This window comes from Oncorhynchus kisutch, linkage group LG29, assembly GCF_002021735.2.
Source record: "Oncorhynchus kisutch isolate 150728-3 linkage group LG29, Okis_V2, whole genome shotgun sequence".
NCBI lineage: Eukaryota > Metazoa > Chordata > Actinopteri > Salmoniformes > Salmonidae > Oncorhynchus > Oncorhynchus kisutch.
In genome coordinates, this window is record NC_034202.2 from 18303325 (window position 1) to 18323723 (window position 20399).

The window sequence follows — 20399 nt, forward strand, 5'->3', positions numbered from 1 at the left end:
ACGTCGTCCCTACAGTGAATGTACGTACATACCCCAACCAGAAGCCATGGATTACAGGCAACATTCGCACTGAGCTAAAGGGTAGAGCTGCCGCTTTCAAGGTACGGGACTCTAACCCGGAAGCTTACAAGAAATCCCGCTATGCCCTGCGACGAACCATCAAACAGGCAAAGCGTCAATACAGGGCTAAGATTGAATCATACTACACCGGCTCCGACGCTCGTCGGATGTGGCAGGGCTTGCAAACTATTACAGACTACAAAGGGAAGCAAAGCCACGAGCTGTCCAATGACACGAGCCTACCAGACGAGCTAAATCACTTCTATGCTCGCTTTGAGACAAGCAACACTGAGGCATGCATGAGAGCATCAGCTGTTCCGGACGACTGTGATCACGCTCTCCGTAGCCGACGTGAGTAAGACCTTTAAACAGGTCAACATACACAAGGCTGCGGGGCCAGACGGATTACCAGGACGTGTACTCCGGGCATGTGCTGACCAACTGGCAGGTGTCTTCACTGACATTTTCAACATGTCCCTGATTAAGTCTGTAATACCAACATGCTTCAAGCAGACCACCATAGTCCCTGTGCCCAAGAACACAAAGGCAACCTGCCTAAATGACTACAGACCCGTAGCACTCACATCTGTGGCCATGAAGTGCTTTGAAAGGCTGGTAATGGCTCACATCAACACCATTATCCCAGAAAAGGACAAAAGGAACACCTATGTGAGAATGCTGTTCATTGACTACAGCTCAGCGTTCAACACCATAGTACCCTAAAAGCTCATCACTAAGCTAAGGATCCTGGGACTAAAGACCTCCCTCTGCAACTGGATCCTGGACTTCCTGACAGGCCGCCCCCAGGTGGTGAGGGTAGGTAGCAATACATCTGCCACGCTGATCCTCAACACTGGAGCTCCCCAGGGGTGCGTGCTCAGTCCCCTCCTGTACTCCTTGTTCACCCACGACTGAATGGCCAGGCACGACTCCAACACCATCATTAAGTTTGCTGACGACACAACAGTGGTAGGCCTGATCACCGACAACAACGAGACAGCCTATAGGGAGGAGGTCAGAGACCTGGCCGGGTGGTGCCAGAATAACAACCTATCCCTCAACATAACCAAGACTAAGGAGATGATTGTGGACTACAGGAAAAGGAGCACCGAGCACGTCCCCATTCTCATCAACGGGGCTGTAGTGGAGCAGTTTGAGAGCTTCAAATTCCTTGGTGTCCACATCAACAACAAACTAGATTGGTCCACACACACCAAGACAGTCGTGAAGAGGGCACGACAAAGCCTATTCCCCCTCAGGAAACTAAAAAGATTTGGCATGGGTCCTGAGATCCTCAAAAGGTTCTTCAGCTGCAACATCGAGAGCATCCTGACTGGTTGCATCACTGCCTGGTACGGCAATTGCTCGGCCTCCGACCGAAAGGCACTTCAGAGGGTAGTGTGTACGGCCCAGTACATCACTGGGGCTAAGCAAGGGTCAAAGACCCCAGCCACCCCAGTCATAGACTGTTCTCTCTACTACCGCATGGCAATGGGTACCGGAGTGCCAAGTCTAGGACAAAAAGGCTTCTCAACAGTTTTTACCCCCAAGCCATAAGACTCCTGAACTGGTAACCAATGGTTACCCCCCCCCCCCTATTTTACGCTGCTGCTACTCTCTGTTTATCTTATATGCATAGTCACTTTAACTATACATTAATGTACATACTACCTCAATTGGCTCGACCAACCAGTGCTCCCGCACATTTGCTAACCGGGCTATCTGCATTGTGTCCCATCACCCGCCAACCCCTCTTTTTACGCTTCTGCTACTCTCTGTTCATCATATATGCACAGTCACTTTAACGATACCTACATGTACATACTACTTCAATAAGCATGACTAACAGGTGTCTGTATATAGCCTTGCTAATCGTTTTTCAAATGTCTTTCTACTGTTGTTTTATTTCTTTACTTACCTACACACACACACACACCTTTTTTTGGCACCATTGGTTAGAGCCAGTAAGTAAGCATTTCACTGTAAGGTTTACACCTGTTGTATTCGGCGCACGTGACAAATAAACTTTGATTTGATTTGAACCCTCTAGTCTAAATCAATACAACAGGTTATTTGAGGTTCACATACACCTGCAGTGAAGGATAAACTCAAGACACATCCCACAATGGAAAGGGAAGAACAGCCTGGTTTCATAGACTAGACGTAACATAGTACATGTAAATCCGGAACTCTCAAATTAGTATGATATGTTACGTTTGGTATGGTTACAGAAGACAGACAGTTACTTAAAGCAAAAATTAAAGTAGGGTGCTTGGTCAAGGTAAATGGGTAGGGGTATAATGCGAATGTCTAGCAACCCAAAGGTTGCGAGATCAAATCTCATCCCAGACAACTTTATCATTTTATCTAATTAGCAACTTTTCAACTACTTACTACTTTTTAGCTACTTCGCAACTCCTTAACATGCTAGCTAACACTAACCTTAACCCTTTTAGCTAACCCTTCCCCTAACCTTAAGCTTTTTAGCAAACCCTTCCCTAACACTAACTCTAACCTTAACCCAACTCCTAAACTTAACCCTAACCTCTAGCCTAGATAACATTAGCTAACGTTAGCTAACGTTAGCCACCTAGCTAGAATTCATAACATACACTATGTTTTACAAAACTTACATATTGTAAGTTTTGCAAATTCGTAACACATAATACGAATTGTAATTCGTAACATATCATACGAAATGGGTGATGGGACATTATAAATGAATACATACCATACGAAACGTAACATGTCATACTGAATGGAGTGTCGGATTAAAGTACAGAGTAATAAAAAATGCTCTGAGGAGGGAGAGAGAGAAATTGAGAAAATGAGAGAGAGAGAGACAATGCCAGAGAGCTAACCAGTGTGACTTATCTCCAGACAACAAAAGCCTCTTTTAAAAACAGCTTGTAAATTCTGGCCGTGGAGAAGCCTACAGAAACTGATGAACCAGAGGAAAGTATCGTCTAACCCAGGGGCGCAGGAAAACACACACAACTGGTAGCCTCTGCGTGTGAAAAACAGAAACCAAAACAAACTCTCAGAAGCGCACATACACAAGGCTAAGCAGGCTAAATTTTCCCTGACATTGTGAGAGTACGTGAGAACATTTGTTCTCTGCTGAATTTAAGGGTGGTGGTGCCACTCCATGAAGAGAGAGTCATAATTGTTTTCTTTGAGACAGGCAGAGTGCTCACAGTTCACAGCTCTATACTCCACATTTAACTCACTAATAAAACACCTGGCTGCCAGGAAATAACCCTCTAGGCTGGGATACTCTGTTGGTACTGGATTATCTGATAAAGCCAAACTGTGTTGAATTGGGACTACAGCTCTTTACTGTCTCTTTACGTACAACCACTCAAAACTGTTTACCTACACCTCCACAAGTCTGGTTTAATTCTGTGGGTAGATTTTAGGTGAAGTTCTGCCTGTAAATATAAAACTAGCCAGTGAAATGAGAGAGAGGGCTCTTAAATTAAACGTGCACTGTGCTAAACAGTCATGGGGATTATTTAGCTGACGCTATTAAAGCAAGAGCAAAGTAATATTCCGCCTTCAAAGACTCTCACAGGGGGTATCAAGTCACCATCAAGCAGACGGCTTTTAGATTTAGCAGGGAACAATAAAACAAGCAGCAGTGACCTTCAATTTGAACTGAGTCCTTGCCGCTTGCGAAGTCAAACTGACTTCAAAATCAGCCGTACTGGTTGTCTTTTATTGGGTAGAACCATTAGCAACGTTACGGTTTGTGGACTTGTTCATTGTTCCATCTTTGTTAATGATTTAAAAAATCCCACGTGAGCTCAATCTAGATATTCCAGAGAAGCCTGGGTCTGCTCTTCCTATACTCTGTATCGCAGGAGGCGAGTACGGCTCATAACAATATCTGGAACTGTGCAAATAGAATGGCATCAACTACATGGAAACCATGTTTTTATTCCGGTGGAGATCTTCGTGGGCTATACTCAGCCTTGTCTCAGGGTAGTAAGTTGGTGGTCTGTTGATATCCCTCTAGTAGTGTGGGGGCTGTGCTTTGGCAAAGTGGGTGGGGTTATATGCTGCCTGGTTCGCCTTGTTTGGGGGTATCGTCGGACGGGCCACAGTGTCCCCCGACCCACCCCTGACTCAGTCTCCAGTATCTATGATGCAATAGTCTATGTGCAGGGGGGCTAGGGTCAGTCTGTTATAGCTGGAATAATTTTCCTGTCTTATCGGTTGTCCTGTGTGAATTTAAGTATGCTCTCTCTAATTCTCTATCCCTCCCTTCCCGGAGGTCCTCAGCCCTAGCATCATGCCTCAGGACTACCTGGCCGGATGACTCTTGGCCTGATGACTCCTGGTTCTCCCCCTGGTCGTGCTGCTGCTCCAGTTTCAACTATTCTGCCTGCGGCTAGGGAACCCTGACCTGTTTACCGGACGTGCTACCTTGTCCCGGACTTGCTGTTTTCGACTCTCTCTCTCTCTCTAAAGCACCTGCTGTCTCGATCTCTGAATGATCGGCTATGAAAAGCCAACTGACATTTACTCCTGAGGTACTAACCTGTACCCTCTACAACCACGGGTTATTATTTGACCCTGCTGGTCATCTATGAATGTTTGAACATCTTGAAGAACAATCTGGCATTAAATGGCCATGTACTCTTATAATCTCCACCCGGCACAGCCAGAAGAGGACTGGCCACCCCTCAGAGCCTGGTTCCTCTCTAGGTTTCTTCCTAGGTTCCTGCCTTTCTAGGGAATATTTCCTAGCCACAGTGCTTCTACATCTACATTGCTTGCCATTTGGATTTTAAGCTGGGTTTCTGTATAGCACTTTGAGACATCTGTTGATGTAAAAAGGGCTTCAAAATGTTTTTGATTTGATACCATTGCACCTATTCCGCTCCAGCCATTACCACGAGCCCGTCCTCCTTAATTAAGGTGCCACTACCCTCCTGTGCTCTGTATACCAGCTACGTGGCCATGGCAACATTTCAATTTAGTGGGCCTATTGATTTTACCATTAGAGATCGTATTATTCACAGAGCAAAATGTTGCTCGTCATCTTCTGTCCCAAAGTCCTAGCTTGGTAGGGCAGTAACATGCTCTCCATTATGAGTAGGTATCAGCCTGGCACGTTTTTGCAAAAAGGGCTAATGTCACAGTAGCTGATGTTTTTCTCAATACATTCCAGTCAATACGAAAAGTTGAGTGTCACAGGGTTGATGTTTATCTCAGTACATTGCAGTCAATGGGAAAAGATGAATGTCACAGGGTTGACATTTATCTCAGTACATTGCAGTCAATGGGAAAGATGAGTGTCACAGGGTTGACATTTTTCTCATGCATGTCTCTCTCTCACTCCTCTTTATCCCCCCTCATTCTCTTCTCTCCATCCCCATTCTTTCACTCTCCCCCTCCTCCCCACCTCATCTCTCTCCCTCCTACTTTTCCTCCCTCCCCTCCTCTCATCTCTCTCTCCCTGTCCCTCTTTCACCCTCTTTCTATCCTTCTGCCTCATTCTCCCCCTTCTCTTTCTCCCTCCTCCCCCTCCATTCTCTTTCCCTCCTTATTTCCTGCCTCCCCTTCCTCTCCTCTCGTCCGTCCGTGTGTGTGTGTCCGTGTGTGTCCGTGTGTGTTTGTCAGTTACACATTCATGTCAGTACATACAAAAATAAGGTCACATGGGGGAGAGGCGTTGTGCCGTGAGGTGTTGCATTATTTGTTTTTTGAAACAAGGTTTGCTGTCAAAAAAGCAGAGCATCTCTTTATCACAGACCGACTTCTCCACATTATTACAACCATTGAATCAATATGTTCTGACCATGACAGTTTACAATCTAAAGTAACACCAAGTAATTTAGTCTCCTTAACGAAGCTGACCCTCAACACAGGGCATTCCTATAAGGTCACAATTGGTTGTGTGCAAGGATGGTTAGCTAGCTTAATCGCAGTCAACGGGCCATGTGAGGGCTGTAGGTAATGCTTTTCTATGGGACCAAGTTCTCACTGTGAAGAGTTCATTTTACATGGTTAGATATAGGCTTGCCTTCATCTTGAGCGCCCGGATGGATATCTTCCTTTATCGGCGCTGTGGTACAGCGGTAGTAACAAACATGGTCATCATGTTGTTATATAAAATGTACATGAAATACATTAAATGAGACTACGAATTTGAATTAATTACAACTTCTTTCAAATGTAAACGTGCAACATTGCATCAACATCGCTGAAGAAAAAAAGTGGTTGCATAATTGTCTATGCAAAAAGGGCACTGTAAACCATTGTACATGGGCTTTGAATAAAAAAGAACAATAATACAAAAATCAGATGCATGTTTTCTGGAGAACAAAGGAGAGTTGAACAAAAATAACAATCTGAACGCACAGAACCTCACTGTGGGCCGTGCAATATTCATGGATAAGTCACTCTGGGGCTTAATGAGAGAAATTTCACTTTCTGTCTCCTACCAATGCTTTGAACTTTAGCACAACATTGTGTGAGAGCAACTCTGAGACACTGGTGCAGGTGTTCATTGGTGATTCTGGTGCGGTATTTGTATTTAATAAAGTTTAATTGTGGAGAAGGCTGATTCACAGCTGTGTGTGAAGCCAAACATGGTCAGGATGTATAATGTCAGTTTCTTGAGAACAGGGACATCAGCTGCAGGCACCATATTTTCCCCAGAAAGTAACAGGGTCACAAATCACCAGCCTGCTCCTTCAAAGCCACCTTTTCTTGCAGCTCAATCAACTCCATCTGCAGTGATGCAACATCTCCCCATCTGAAGATCTGTTTTGCTTCGTCTGACAACTTTGTCACATTCGTGACCATGAAGGGGTTCTGGATGAGCAGCAGCAGTTCACTTCCAACAGTGAAGTCATCAAAGAGAGCTTTGAAGTTATCCATCAGCTTCTGGATGAAATCAACATGGTTGAGAACATCTTTATCTCCCTGCGTTTGCACCAGAAGATTGGGGAAGTGGACAAGTTCTCCCTGGAGAACATTCTCAAAAAGCTCAAATTTCTACTGGAAAGCCCAGACTGCTGTTATCATATCCCACACTGTGTTGTCCCATCCCTGCAGCTTAACATTCAGTTGATTAAGATGTATTGTCTGTCAAAAATGCAACTGTTTCCATCTTCTCATCATCTTCCAAAAACTCAAGAGAACTGAGTTGCCTTAAGCTTTAATTTCCTCCTGAATGGTCCAAAAGTGTTCCAAAACCCTGCCTTTGCAGAGCCCTCTGACATTGTTGTGTAGTGGTAAGTCATCAAAACTGGCATTGGCCTCTGTCAGAATGCCTCGTAAGCAGGCGGTGTTGTAGGGATGATGTTGCTCTCAAAAAGTAGCTAACTTTCATCATAGTTGTCATGACCTCAGAATACTCTTTTCCCAGACTGGCACACAGGACAGATTGATGGATGCAGTGATTTGATGTCAGGTCAGGGTGGTCCTCTTTCAAACGTGCAACCAGTCCCCTACCTCTTCCTATCATGGCTGGAGCTCCAGCTGTCGTGATGGAGACCACAGACTTCAGATCTATCCCCCTTTTTGTCAGCATCCCTTTGATGGCCTCATGGATATCCTCTCCTCGCTTCTAGATTTGTTAAACCCAGCAGCTTAAGAATTCCTTTGTTTCATTATAAAATCAAACAAACACCAGAAGATGGGCATTGTCAGTGTTATCTGTTGATTCATACAAAGCTAATGAAATGCATGGTGCATTCTGAATGGCCTCATCAAGTTGTGAAGTTAAATCTTCAGCTAATATTTCGGTTCTCCTCATTGCTGTGAATGTGACAGTGGGATCTGTTTGATCTTTTCTCCAAGCTCATCTTTTTGTTTACCTTGAAGCAAGATGTCAGCAACTTCACACATACATTCTTGTACCATCTCAGTGTCTGAAAAAGTTTTTTTGTGTTTTCCCAAAACCTAAGCTAGCCTCAGTGAACACTCCATTGCATGTTGCTGGGCTGTCAGGGAATTGACAAGGACTTTGGGATTTCAGTTGGTTAATCTTGTTTGTTCTCACTCCCGTGTTCAGGAGATGTATCTGATCGGATTTACTATGCCTGGTGTTATAATGGCACTTAACATTGGCATTTTTCACGAGAGATAAGGAACTCACTGTATATCAGGTACATTGGTTTTGTGCTAGTTGCGGGGAGAATTAATAAATACTGTTCCGTCCACTCGTCTTTGAATATACGTTTTTTTTTTTTACAAAGATACTGGTAACTAAGCTCTTCTATCTGTGATATTTACAGTTGAACCGCGGTCAAATATTTCTGTTTCTTTCTGCCTACTTATCCCAAGGTTCCACAGAGGATATTTAGATTCATGTGATCGGGTAAAACGCAGCCTCTTTGCATATAATCTTGCGTTTGGATAAGACGGGGCACTAGTAGAGGTGGCCATTGCTTCAAGAGAAGAGAGTGAGAAAGAGAGTTTGCTGAGTCAAAGAGGCCGCTGCACCCAGTTGATTTCAAAAAAAAATCATGTATTAACTTTTATATAAAAAAATGCAATGTTGTCCAGTCCGGATTGACCCTTCTCTGGGTCCGGGTCCGGAACGCAGTCCGCCAGTTAAGTTTGGCTGCCATATGTGAATTTTGTTTCTAGCCTCAAACGTTCTGCCAATGTCACTGAAAAGCCCATTAAGTCTAGGTCAAGTTTCAAGTGAGGCCCACCTTTCTGCCATGTAGTAAGGGGAGGGGCACATTAGTGAATTGTTCATTGGACGGCCTAACCCAAGCTTCATATCCACTCCCTGCCCAACCCTAACTGTAACCCCAACCATAACTAGTTTCATATCCACTCCCTGCCCAACCCTAACTGTAACACCAACCATAACTAGCTTCATGTCCACTCCCTGCCCAACCCCAACCATAACTAGCTTCATGTCCACCCCCAACCATAACTGTAACACCAACCGTAACTAGCTTCATGTCCACTCCCTGCCCAACCCCAACCATAACTAGCTTCATGTCCACTCCCTGCCCAACCCCAACCCTAACTGTAACCCCAACCGTAACTAGCTTCATGTCCACTCCCTGCCCAACCCCAACCATAACTAGCTTCATGTCCACTCCCTGCCCAACCCCAACCATAACTAGCTTCATGTCCACTCCCTGCCCAACCCCAACCGTAACTAGCTTCATGTCCACTCCCTGCCCAACCCCAACCATAACTAGCTTCATGTCCACTCCCTGCCCAACCCCAACCCTAACTGTAACCCCAACCGTAACTAGCTTCATGTCCACTCCCTGCCCAATCCCAACCGTAACTAGCTTCATGTCCACTCCCTGCCCAACCCCAACCATAACTAGCTTCATGTCCACTCCCTGCCCAACCCCAACCCTAACTGTAACCCCAACCGTAACTAGCTTCATGTCCACTCCCTGCCCAACCCCAACCATAACTAGCTTCATGTCCACTCCCTGCCCAACCCCAACCATAACTAGCTTCATGTCCACTCCCTGCCCAACCCCAACCGTAACTAGCTTCATGTCCACTCCCTGCCCAACCCCAACCATAACTAGCTTCATGTCCACTCCCTGCCCAACCCCAACCCTAACTGTAACCCCAACCGTAACTAGCTTCATGTCCACTCCCTGCCCAATCCCAACCGTAACTAGCTTCATGTCCACTCCCTGCCCAACCCCAACCATAACTAGCTTCATGTCCACTCCCTGCCCAACCCCAACCCTAACTGTAACCCCAACCGTAACTAGCTTCATGTCCACTCCCTGCCCAACCCCAACCATAACTAGCTTCATGTCCACTCCCTGCCCAACCCCAACCATAACTAGCTTCATGTCCACTCCCTGCCCAACCCCAACCATAACTAGCTTCATGTCCACTCCCTGCCCAACCCCAACCATAACTAGCTTCATGTCCACTCCCTGCCCAACCCCAACCCTAACTGTAACCCCAACCGTAACTAGCTTCATGTCCACTCCCTGCCCAATCCCAACCGTAACTAGCTTCATGTCCACTCCCTGCCCAACCCCAACCATAACTAGCTTCATGTCCACTCCCTGCCCAACCCCAACCCTAACTGTAACCCCAACTAGCTTCATGTCCACTCCCTGCCCAATCCCAACCGTAACTAGCTTCATGTCCACTCCCTGCCCAACCCCAACCATAACTAGCTTCATGTCCACTCCCTGCCCAACCCCAACCCTAACTGTAACCCCAACCGTAACTAGCTTCATGTCCACTCCCTGCCCAACCCCAACCATAACTAGCTTCATGTCCACTCCCTGCCCAACCCCAACCATAACTAGCTTCATGTCCACTCCCTGCCCAACCCCAACCATAACTAGCTTCATGTCCACTCCCTGCCCAACCCCAACCATAACTAGCTTCATGTCCACTCCCTGCCCAACCCCAACCCTAACTGTAACCCCAACCGTAACTAGCTTCATGTCCACTCCCTGCCCAATCCCAACCGTAACTAGCTTCATGTCCACTCCCTGCCCAACCCCAACCATAACTAGCTTCATGTCCACTCCCTGCCCAACCCCAACCCTAACTGTAACCCCAACCGTAACTAGCTTCATGTCCACTCCCTGCCCAACCCCAACCGTAACTAGCTTCATGTCCACTCCCTGCCCAACCCTAACTGTAACACCAACCATAACTAGCTTCATGTCCACTCCCTGCCCAACCCTAACTGTAACACCAACCATAACTAGCTTCATGTCCACATCCCGGCTCAACCCTAACTCCAAGAGACAAGATGAGGGCTATGGTTGAGCTGGGATCTGGATATGAAGCTAGGGTAAGGGTTAGGTTTAGGGTTGAGTTTAGAGTTTGTCTGCCTGCCTGCGTGTTTATGTATGTCTGCCTGTCTGTGTCTTTAACCAAAATTCACCCACTGCAGCTCTGTCACCAACTTTCTTGCCTTGAATGCAATGTATTGACTTATATGCCAATATCCTTGATGCATATCTATGCGTTAATATCCTCTCTGTGGAGGGGGGAAGTGGAGGGAGGTGGAAGTGGGAGATAGAGGGGGAAAATAGAAGAGTAGGGTGTCATGTATGTGATGCCTTTCTCTGTGTCCATATTGTGATACTATTCTTCCCCCATTGACTGCAATTTATTGACATACGCTTCAACCCTGTGACACATCTTTTCCTATAAACTACATGTATTGGCATAAGATTCAATTGGTTGAAGCTTGTATTTTCCCATTGACTGCTATGTATTGGCATAAATGTCAACCCTATGACACTCATCTTTTCCCATTGACTGCAATGTATTCAGAGAATCAGATGCAATGACATCTGTTTTTAGCAACAACAAAAAAACGTGCCAGGACGACGTTTTCAGGCTAATAATGGTCGGATCAGCCTATTTGGGCCCAACAACAATTATAATATATGCCATTTAGCAGACACTTTCATCCAGACTGAGTCTTAGTGGCATCATTAGAGTAGAAGCAGTGTGTACGCCGTATATCCACTTATTTTTCAGTGGGCATTGCGTATACTCACTTCTTAATCCCCACGATGTGTATCAAAGTAGTGTACGGGAGACATGCCGTATCAATTAATAAAGCTGATGGAACAGATCAGAATGTTTAGATTCAAATGTTAAACTATTATTTCTTCACATCATAGGCGCAGCAATGTGCACACGGTGGTAAGCCTACGCAAATGTATTTTTGGGGGGGATATTATCAATGTACTAGGACAGAGCCAAGAAAAAAACACAATACTGTCTGGTGGTCTTTGTGCACTTTAACCAGCCTAGATGGGGGTCATAAAAGCATAAGGACATGCTACAGACATGACTAAGTATTGTTTCTTAATGTTCATTCCTCACCCTTAATTTTTTTAAATACATGTTCATCTCAGCGATGTGTATTATGATTTTGGCTTGTGAGATATTTACAAATTCCTTGTAAATAACCAGACTTGACAAATGAACAGCACTCAAACCACTCGGCCCTCTTCTGAGAAAAATAAATAACTTCCCTCACATCCTTTGCAACATCAGGGCCTTATGGGGCTCCACTAAGAGCCTTGTTTTGATTCGCAGATGAAATACAGATAATTGCCAAAATAAAAGGAAACACCAACATAGTGTCTTAATATGGTGTAGGGCCACTGCGAGCCAGAACAACATCAGTGCACCTTCACATAGATTCTACAAGTGTCTGGATCTATTTTGAGGGATGGAACACCATTCTGCCACAATAACTTCCATAATTTGGTGTTTTGTTGGTGGAAAACGCTGTCTTCGCTCCGGAATCTCCCATAAGTGTTCAATTGGGTTGAGATTTGGTGACTGAGATGGCCATGGCATATGGTTTACATTTTTCCCTTGCTTACCAAACCAATGCCCCCCACCTACTAGTGCCCTGTAGATGGGGGCATTGCCAAGGTAACCAAAAATAATGGTCTGCCCAGCATTGTTATAGATGACCCTAAGCATAATTGCTTAACTCAAGAACCACACCTGAGTGGAAGCGCATGCTTTCAATATACTTTGTATCTCATTAACATAAGTATTTCCATTATTACCTACATCAACCCCCCACTGACCTTTACCTGCCAATCAATATAATGAGCACTCCTTTCAGAGAACCCAAGGAAGAAAGGTGTCTGCACATTGGTTCAAAACCCATTGAATGTCAACTTCACTAGTATATTATATTTTCAATTGAGTCACTGTTCCAGTAGGTCTACATACAAATCACTGTCAGCTGTGCTGCTAGATAAAAAAAATTTTTTTTACTTAGTCAACTTGCAGTTTAAATTTCTCACACACCTCTGCAAGTTGATTGACGAGTCCACATGTAAAGACTATACAGTGCTCTACAGAGTAATTAATGGTGTGCATAGCCACGGTCAGTGTGGATGGCTGATTGAGCAACATGCTGATCAGATGACACATTGATTTAGAGCTCAGCTCCTCTACCAGAGGCTCTGAACAGCCATCTACCCATTAGCCAATATCTCTTGCATGGGGATTGGTTCTCCCACTCCCATCCCAAGACCTTAGTGGTCATACTGGGGCCCAATGAGACTAAGAACCATACATCATGTAGCCTAGCTGTCTCTAATAAGAAAATATTTCCTTATAAGAAATCAGACAGGTCAGACTATTTTCAGTGAATAGCTTAACTAATGAGCAGACCAATGTGTTGCTCCCCGACTGTTTCTAATAGTTAAGCCCAGTAAGACCAAAGGAAAGTAGGAACTTAGTGAGGCTGGTCAGTTCTAGGGGACAAAGTGTAAACACACCAAATTCTTGAGCATCAACACAAAAGGTTGAACAAAATTCATTAAAATAGCATTAAGTGAGTGACCAGCTTAGATTCACAGGAGAAAAAGGTGGAGCTGGCTGGGGCACTGGCGCTATGAAAGGTCTATAATGACAGGAAGCTTCATGGATTGAAGTTCATTACCAGTGAACAGCAGGGGGAAGAGCTCAGTTACTGACACTACTTATACAGAATGGAAACGTACGCAGATGTTTACATGTCCTACAGACAACGCATTTCTATAGCCTATAACATTTAACAATAAAGATGAATACACCAAACAATTTACTCTAATGGGCCAAGTATCACATGCAGTTTAACAGTGGTTGTTCGAAGACTTGAGGCAAATTTGAGATGGCTTGTGAGGAATGAAATGGTCTCGATTCCCCCTTGTGGCTGACAAAGGCGCGCTGCAGGTCTAGGCATTGGCATAAATGGCCATCAACTACAGTAATTAATGTGCTCAAATTAAATGTATACATTTTCACTGGAGCAAACAATAAGGGGTCCATCACCATGTCAATATACACAAGGTTGTACAAACTGTATCCTATACCAGGTGTCAATGTCAACAGTGCATTTATTATTATAATCAGGTCAAGTATTCATATTTCCCATTACAATGAAAGGCCATTCATCTGAACTCTGATTTATATACAGTTCTTTGGGATGTATAAGAGTTACTTCTCTTGGGAAGTGCAGCTCATTCCACTAAGGCACAGTACAGGTGACAGTCCACCAATGGACTGGGCTCTGGTCTAATGCTGACCCCTTCCTTTAGGCCAGGGCAGGGAAGTCCTCTGGGTCATCAGGGTTTGGTGCCTGTCCCTGCTGGACCTGAGCCTGGGGAGAATCAGAGTCAACTTAGTGGGATGCCCTTTATCAAGACATGATAAAAGAACAAAGCCCAGCAGGCAATTGTAGTGCAATTCACAAATGCATGAGGCACCAGGGATTAAAGAAAACACTTTGCTGCCCTCTACTGTGGTTTGAAACCCCTTCATGTACAACCAAAATGACCCAGTCAACCCAGACAAACCTTTTCAGGAGGCTTCTGAGGAGAAACGGTCTCTGGCCGAGTGGCTGGGCCACCTCGTCCACCCCCCCCTCTTCCTCTGGTCCCCCGTGAGGGTCGTCCCAGGCTGCCAAAGTCAATCTTCAGCTTGGCTGTGATGTCATTGGCAGGGCGACGGAGAGATGCAGCATCATCCTCCTCAAACTCAACCTGCTCCTGCTGAGTCAGAACCCAGGCAGCACAGACGAACACTTAGAGAAATCAGTACTGTGACTAGGGTTGTAAAACCACCAGTAATTTAACAAAGTTACTGGAATTTTGGTAATTGAATAAGTAATCTATGGTAACTTGTCATTTGTATTCATATTCAAAAAAAGATAAACCCATGTCCATAAGTTTCTAGTGGATTCATTTTCAAGCAGGTCTACCACCATTACAAGTGCCACCAATTTGGCATCAAAACATTTTACAACAAAGACATTGAAGTATAAAAATATCATTCAATATTGCATGCCAAAACCCTCATATTATACAAACAGTATTCACTTATATCGGTTATACAGCATTGTCATTTTATTTAAAAAAATATATATTCAAGTTCCCAAAATACTGGTAGTATTTACAGGTAATGCACTCTCCCTTTTGCAACCTTAATTGTGATTCAATGAGAGGTACCAAACAGCAGCCTGTATTTGCAGCATTTTACCAGGATTCCTCACCTCAACCTGTTTCTTGGACTTGTGGATGACCACTGAGTCAGAGGGTACAATGGTATCAGCCTTGCGCAGGTTGAACTCCTTCTTGGGACGGTTCTGTTCTTGCAGGGCTTTCCACTCATCCAGAGACATCTCCACAGCAACATCCACCACTGCTTCCCCATCGCCTTCATTCTCAGGGGCGCTGCAGAGAAGCAACAGTTTACTATGGCATAGGAAAATCGAACACTCCAAAACTCATTCTATAACTAGAGTGAATTGTGAGTATTTAAAATGGGAATGTCAGAGCATGTATAGCCTAGTCAAAAAAAAGAAAAAAAAAGAAAAGGGTATTGCAGAAATAATTAAGCTATACATGTATACTACATGTATACCTTAATTCTTTCTGCAATACCCTTTTTTTTCTTTTCTTTTCTTCATTTGCATGGTCTCACTGGCTGATTAAATAGTGGTGCTGTGCTGGTGAACCATTTGTCACTCACAGATTTTCACCAGTCTCTGCCACCTCATCTCCGTCACCTCCCTCAGTCGCCGCAGCCCCATCAGCCACCGCACTACAAAAAAAAAGAAACACATCAGGTTTAACTACGGTAACCATCATGCAAGACAATTCTCAGATGACGAACACTTGAGACATGGTTGTTGAACCACTCAATGAGGGATTTTCTAATTCAGATCAGAAAGGAAAACATTAGCTTTAATTTATATTTTTTTCTAGACACAAGTCACAACATTCCGCCATCCTTCCAAATCTCATCTTGTTGACTACTATTGGAAGTGTGGGAAACTTCAGTATCTGATTATGTGTTCGAATTTATCCTTCTTCCTTATTTGACCAAATTGGACATTTAAGTAGCCTGTGGCATTAATTTGGAAACTTACGCTAGCTAGCGTGTTACAAGTCAGAAATGTTTTTCTGAGAACCTCTGGACCGCCAGCCACAGGGAAAATATTTGATTGGTTTTACAAGTGGCAACAAGTCACTAGCATCCTCCTAGACCACGAGTTCCAAAACTTTCTCCCTCGGGCCACCCTTCTAACCTTGTGCATTCTATTACCACTTTCAAAAGTTGAAAGCCGGACTGACTTTTGGGGGGGGACCCCACAACCCCTACTGGGGGCGTGCCCCAGTCTGGGAACCACTGTCCTAGATTAGTGATGCACCGATATGACATTTTTGGCGTAAGCAACAAAAAAAAGATACACAATTACCAATATTTAATTTTAGCAGCCTTACGCATTCTAGTACAGTTACACCACACACAGACGCAGTGGTCTAAGGCACTGCATCTCAGTGCAAGAGGAGTCACTACAGTCCCTGGTTCAAATCCAGTTTGTATCACTTCCAGCCGTGATTGAGAGTCCCATAGGGCAGCGCACAATTGGCCCAGCATCATCCGGGCTGTGATTGTAAATAAGAATTTGTTCTAAACGGACTTGCTAAGTTAAATAAAGGTTACACACTACACTGACCAAAAAGTTTTGGGGGGCATTTACGCATGTCCCCATTACCAGTAAAACAATCTAAACCTATTTCTTGCACTTACTTACTAGTTGTTCATTTGTTCAGCCGTTTCATTCTCAACCAGGATTTCTATGGAACGCCGTTTCGGTCTTTGCATGTCAAAAGAGATAAGTCCAATAACACTACATAAATCTGTTTAAGTAGCTAGCTAACTATATAGCTATGTGTCACTTAAAATAACCCTAATTTACAAGACAGATTTCACCTTGGAGTTGTCTCGCTGAAATGATCTTACTCTTTCAAATGACTGCTCGATCCACACAGCAAACTGTGTGGGCTAGGTTAGGAATGCTGTTGCACATGTAGCGCACAATTTTACATGCCGTTATTACATCATGTACCTACGTTATACAAGTACGCACAGTAGCTTTGACATCGTTTTTTAACATTGGAGTTAAACTAGACATCGACCAATACCAATGTTATCATTTTTAGCTAATAATCGTCCGATTCCGATATATTCACCGATATATCATGCATCCCTATCCTACTGTAATCCACCCCTTTTTATAGTCTACCCGATGAGAACTTCCCCAGGCTTTTGAACAGAATGTGAAATGCCTGGGCTTCAGAGGCTACTCCCCCAATTATAGCAGAGCTCTCCTATAGCTAGTTAAACACTGCACTGAGCAAAAGCAAGGCACTACAGAGGGTAGTGCGTACAGCCTACAACAGGCTGAGTCAGAGGAAGGCCCAAAAATTGTCAGACTCCAGCCTCCCAAGTCAGACTGTTGTTACCGCACAACATGCAGTACCAATGCAAGTCTGGAACCAACAGGACCCTGAACAGCTTCTACCCCCAAGCCATAAGACTGCTAAATAGTTAGTTCAACTACCTTTGTTACCTACATTGACCCATTTTACACCAACTCTCAAATCTTGTTTATCTTTCCTGTTGCCTCGTCACTTAATCCCTACTGTTCGTCTACACCTGTAGTTTACAAAGCACCAACGGTCCTAGTGTGCATACTCACCTTATGTGGTCCCTCATAGATCCCCAGTTACGTGGACCACTGCCCCCTCGCTTCTCCTCTGACCGCACACCACTGAAACAGGCAAATGCTCAAACGTCACCAACCTCTACTTCACGAAAAATATTGATACGGGTTACATGGAGTATTGATCTTACGTTCTATCACTGCCACTGTGGCGCTCGAACTCCCTCTTGCCTCTCTGGTCAAAGCCATCTGTGGATCTTATGTTGCCCCCGCCACGCATTCCTCTTCCACGGCCCCTTCCAGGACGCTCACCCTGATCCACAGGCCTGTTGGGGTAGAGTGAGTAGTTATTACAGTCCTTGTGACCAGAGTCAAAACACATGCTTATCATTGGTCTAGAGTCTTTGTTCTATCCTAGCTGATCTGAGAAGACTAGAATGGGGTAAGGAGCATGACAGTTCCACCAAGGGTGATGTCGGGCCAGGTAGAGTTTGAACTTGCATACAAGTAACCAGTTCTCAGATCTGCAAAGCAGTGTCAGCATAGAAAATAAACTGAAGGAAATTACACATGGGAATCCTTGAATAGCCAGTGTCCAGTTTAATATGTCAAACCAGAAAAATGCCCACCTCGTGTATAACTACCTTTCAATAGAGTATCCTAAGGGTGCTTCACTGTCATTCTGCCTTCGATCCCGGAAGCCAACACGTCGCTCCTCTAGATGGCCAAGTGCACCTTGAGGAGGATATTTCGAACCTGCACATAAATTAAAGCTTAATGTAGATGAGAAATTATGCAACCAGCACCACAACCAGTAGAACAGCCAACTAATCCAGAGGATCCAATTACCTACAATGTAACCAAGAGCTAGCTAGCCGATAGGTATTATCTTAAGGCCACAGCTTTCTTGTTTCTACCATTTAATGGGTAGCTATACTGAAGAGAAAAAAAACTAATCGAAGGTTTTACTAAGCTACAGTTCATACACGGAAACCAGTCAAGTTAAACAAATTCATTAGGCCCTATTCTATGGATTTCACATGACTGGGCAGGGGTGCAGCCATGGGTGGTTAGAGGCCAAACCACTTGGTAGCCCAGCCAACCAGAATGAGTTTCTCCCACAAAGGGGCTTTATTACACCACAGAAATACACACCACCCCCACAATCTTGCAGGTGAAGAAGCTGGATGTGGAGTTCTTGGACTAGTGTGGTTACAGTCCGCTTCTTTAAATGATCTGGAAACAGCTCTGGTGGATATTCTTGCAGTCAGCATGCCAATTGTACTCTCCCTCAACTTGGAGACATGTGGCATTGTGTTGTGACAAAACTTCACATTATGAAAGCACAAGATGCACCTGTGTAATGATCATGCTGTTTAATCAGTTTTGACATGCCACACATGTCATGTGGATGGATTATTTTGGCAAAAGGAATTCACTAAAAGTGATGAAAAATAAAACTAAGTTGTGCGTATGGCAAAAGTACATTTTTATTTCAGGCCATGTTATCAACACTTTACATGTTGCGTACATTTTTGTTCAGTACATTCAGACATTGCTAACCTGTACAGTGGTGTTATGACCCAAATCCAGGTTTAAGCCATCGTTAGCTAGCTGACTACCGTGGCAAGTCTACTAGCTAGATACATTCAAAGGCCTGTTCTGTACCGACAACTAACGTTAGATTGCATGTCATCGATTTAGCGGCAGCCTACCTGCTTGCTAACTAAATTGCTAGGAATTTCACGAAAGTAGCACTGATTCAAGTAAAAAATACCTAGCTAGAGCAAACCCATGTTGCACCGAACTAAGATGTTGTCTACAGTAGTTACCGTTACATTTGGCTAGCTACATTAGTTAACTACCCAAAGCATCTAAACCTCAAAGTCTACAATCCCAGTTCCATAAACACGAAGGACAAACAGGAAGAGACTCTTATTAAAGTTCACTAGCAAGCAAATTCGTCACGCAGCAACTGTGTAAGTTTAACTACACATGCAATACACCCGACACGTGCTGTCAATCTTTACTAGAAGTTAGACACTTTCTTGAAGTAAACTAGATAGGCCTTCAGCTATCGCATCGACTTACCCTGTAAACTTTTAACGTGTGCATTGTCGCATTCCCCTGCACTCAATGGAGTTCTCCTGTCCTTTTGAGAGTCCTTCTTCACAAGTTTATCTGTAGTGGCAGTTTTTTTAGTCTCATCTTTCTTCTTTTTCTTCTGCTTCTCCACCTGAGCCTCGCGAATGATGTCGAACGGGTCGGCATCGTCGTCTAAAAGATGACCAAAGCGGTTTGCCACCGTGCACCCAAAACCAGCACTTTCGGTGTCGGTGGGTTCTTCAACAATTCCCTTCATGTTGAGAATGGAATTTTCCCCCAAAAATCTACTGGAATACAATCTGGATTACACCTCTAAATCTATTGACCTTCTTTACGAGCCGAAGACCTCAAGAACAAACATATTGACCCGTGAATAAATCACGACTATTCCCCCTGGCTAAATTTCGAACAAACTCACTTGCATATTTGAGCATGCGGTTCGTCCAACATGGCGGATAATTTATATTCAACCCATAATATTACAATATTATTCATGAGGTTAAGGACACCCCCTTTTTAATATCTTCACCATCACAGCCAAACAACATTTATTGGGCGCGTTCGAGCGGATCACTTTTGTCAAGTTAGTGACTATCGCTGGTCACCACCTTTCAAACTGTGTTGCATTCTGTGGATAAAAATGGTTCGACTTTCCGCCTACATGAACTTTATAACAAACATTTTTATCATAATATATTCTGCAAATCCAGCACCTTGCATACAGTGCCAGTGTATGAAAATGTCCATTTTTGGTCTACTATTCATTTTAAATATT

The 20399-nt window shown here is 44.2% G+C and overlaps 1 protein-coding gene across 2 annotated transcripts; it reads right to left on the bottom strand.

The window, feature by feature from the left end:
• Positions 1 to 13886: 13886 nt before the first annotated feature.
• LOC109873813 (intracellular hyaluronan-binding protein 4) lies at positions 13887 to 20087 on the bottom strand. Of its 2 annotated transcripts, none has more exons than XM_020465531.2 (8): positions 19610 to 20087; positions 18163 to 18274; positions 17710 to 17844; positions 17555 to 17626; positions 15538 to 15609; positions 15059 to 15239; positions 14364 to 14558; positions 13887 to 14167 (listed from the first exon to the last, which is right to left on the bottom strand). In XM_020465531.2, exons 1-8 carry the CDS (start codon positions 19878 to 19880, stop codon positions 14102 to 14104), a joined length of 1104 nt encoding a protein of 367 aa, XP_020321120.1. In that variant the 5' UTR covers positions 19881 to 20087; the 3' UTR covers positions 13887 to 14101. The 2 variants fall into 2 exon arrangements, with proteins under 2 accessions (XP_020321120.1, XP_020321121.1); XM_020465532.2 differs by having other exon boundaries at positions 14364 to 14555; positions 19610 to 20086.
• Positions 20088 to 20399: the final 312 nt, after the last annotated feature.

Coding starts and splice junctions, on each gene's coding strand:
- LOC109873813 (XM_020465531.2), bottom strand. CDS start 19,880: ATGAAGGGAATTGTTGAAGAACCCACCGACACCGAAAGTGCTGGTTTT. Junction 18,275..19,609: donor ACACGTTAAAAGTTTACAGG/GTAAGTCGATGC, acceptor ATTTATGTGCAG/GTTCGAAATATCCTCCTCAA. Junction 14,168..14,363: donor CTCAGAAGCCTCCTGAAAAG/GTTTGTCTGGGT, acceptor GATTCTCCCCAG/GCTCAGGTCCAGCAGGGACA.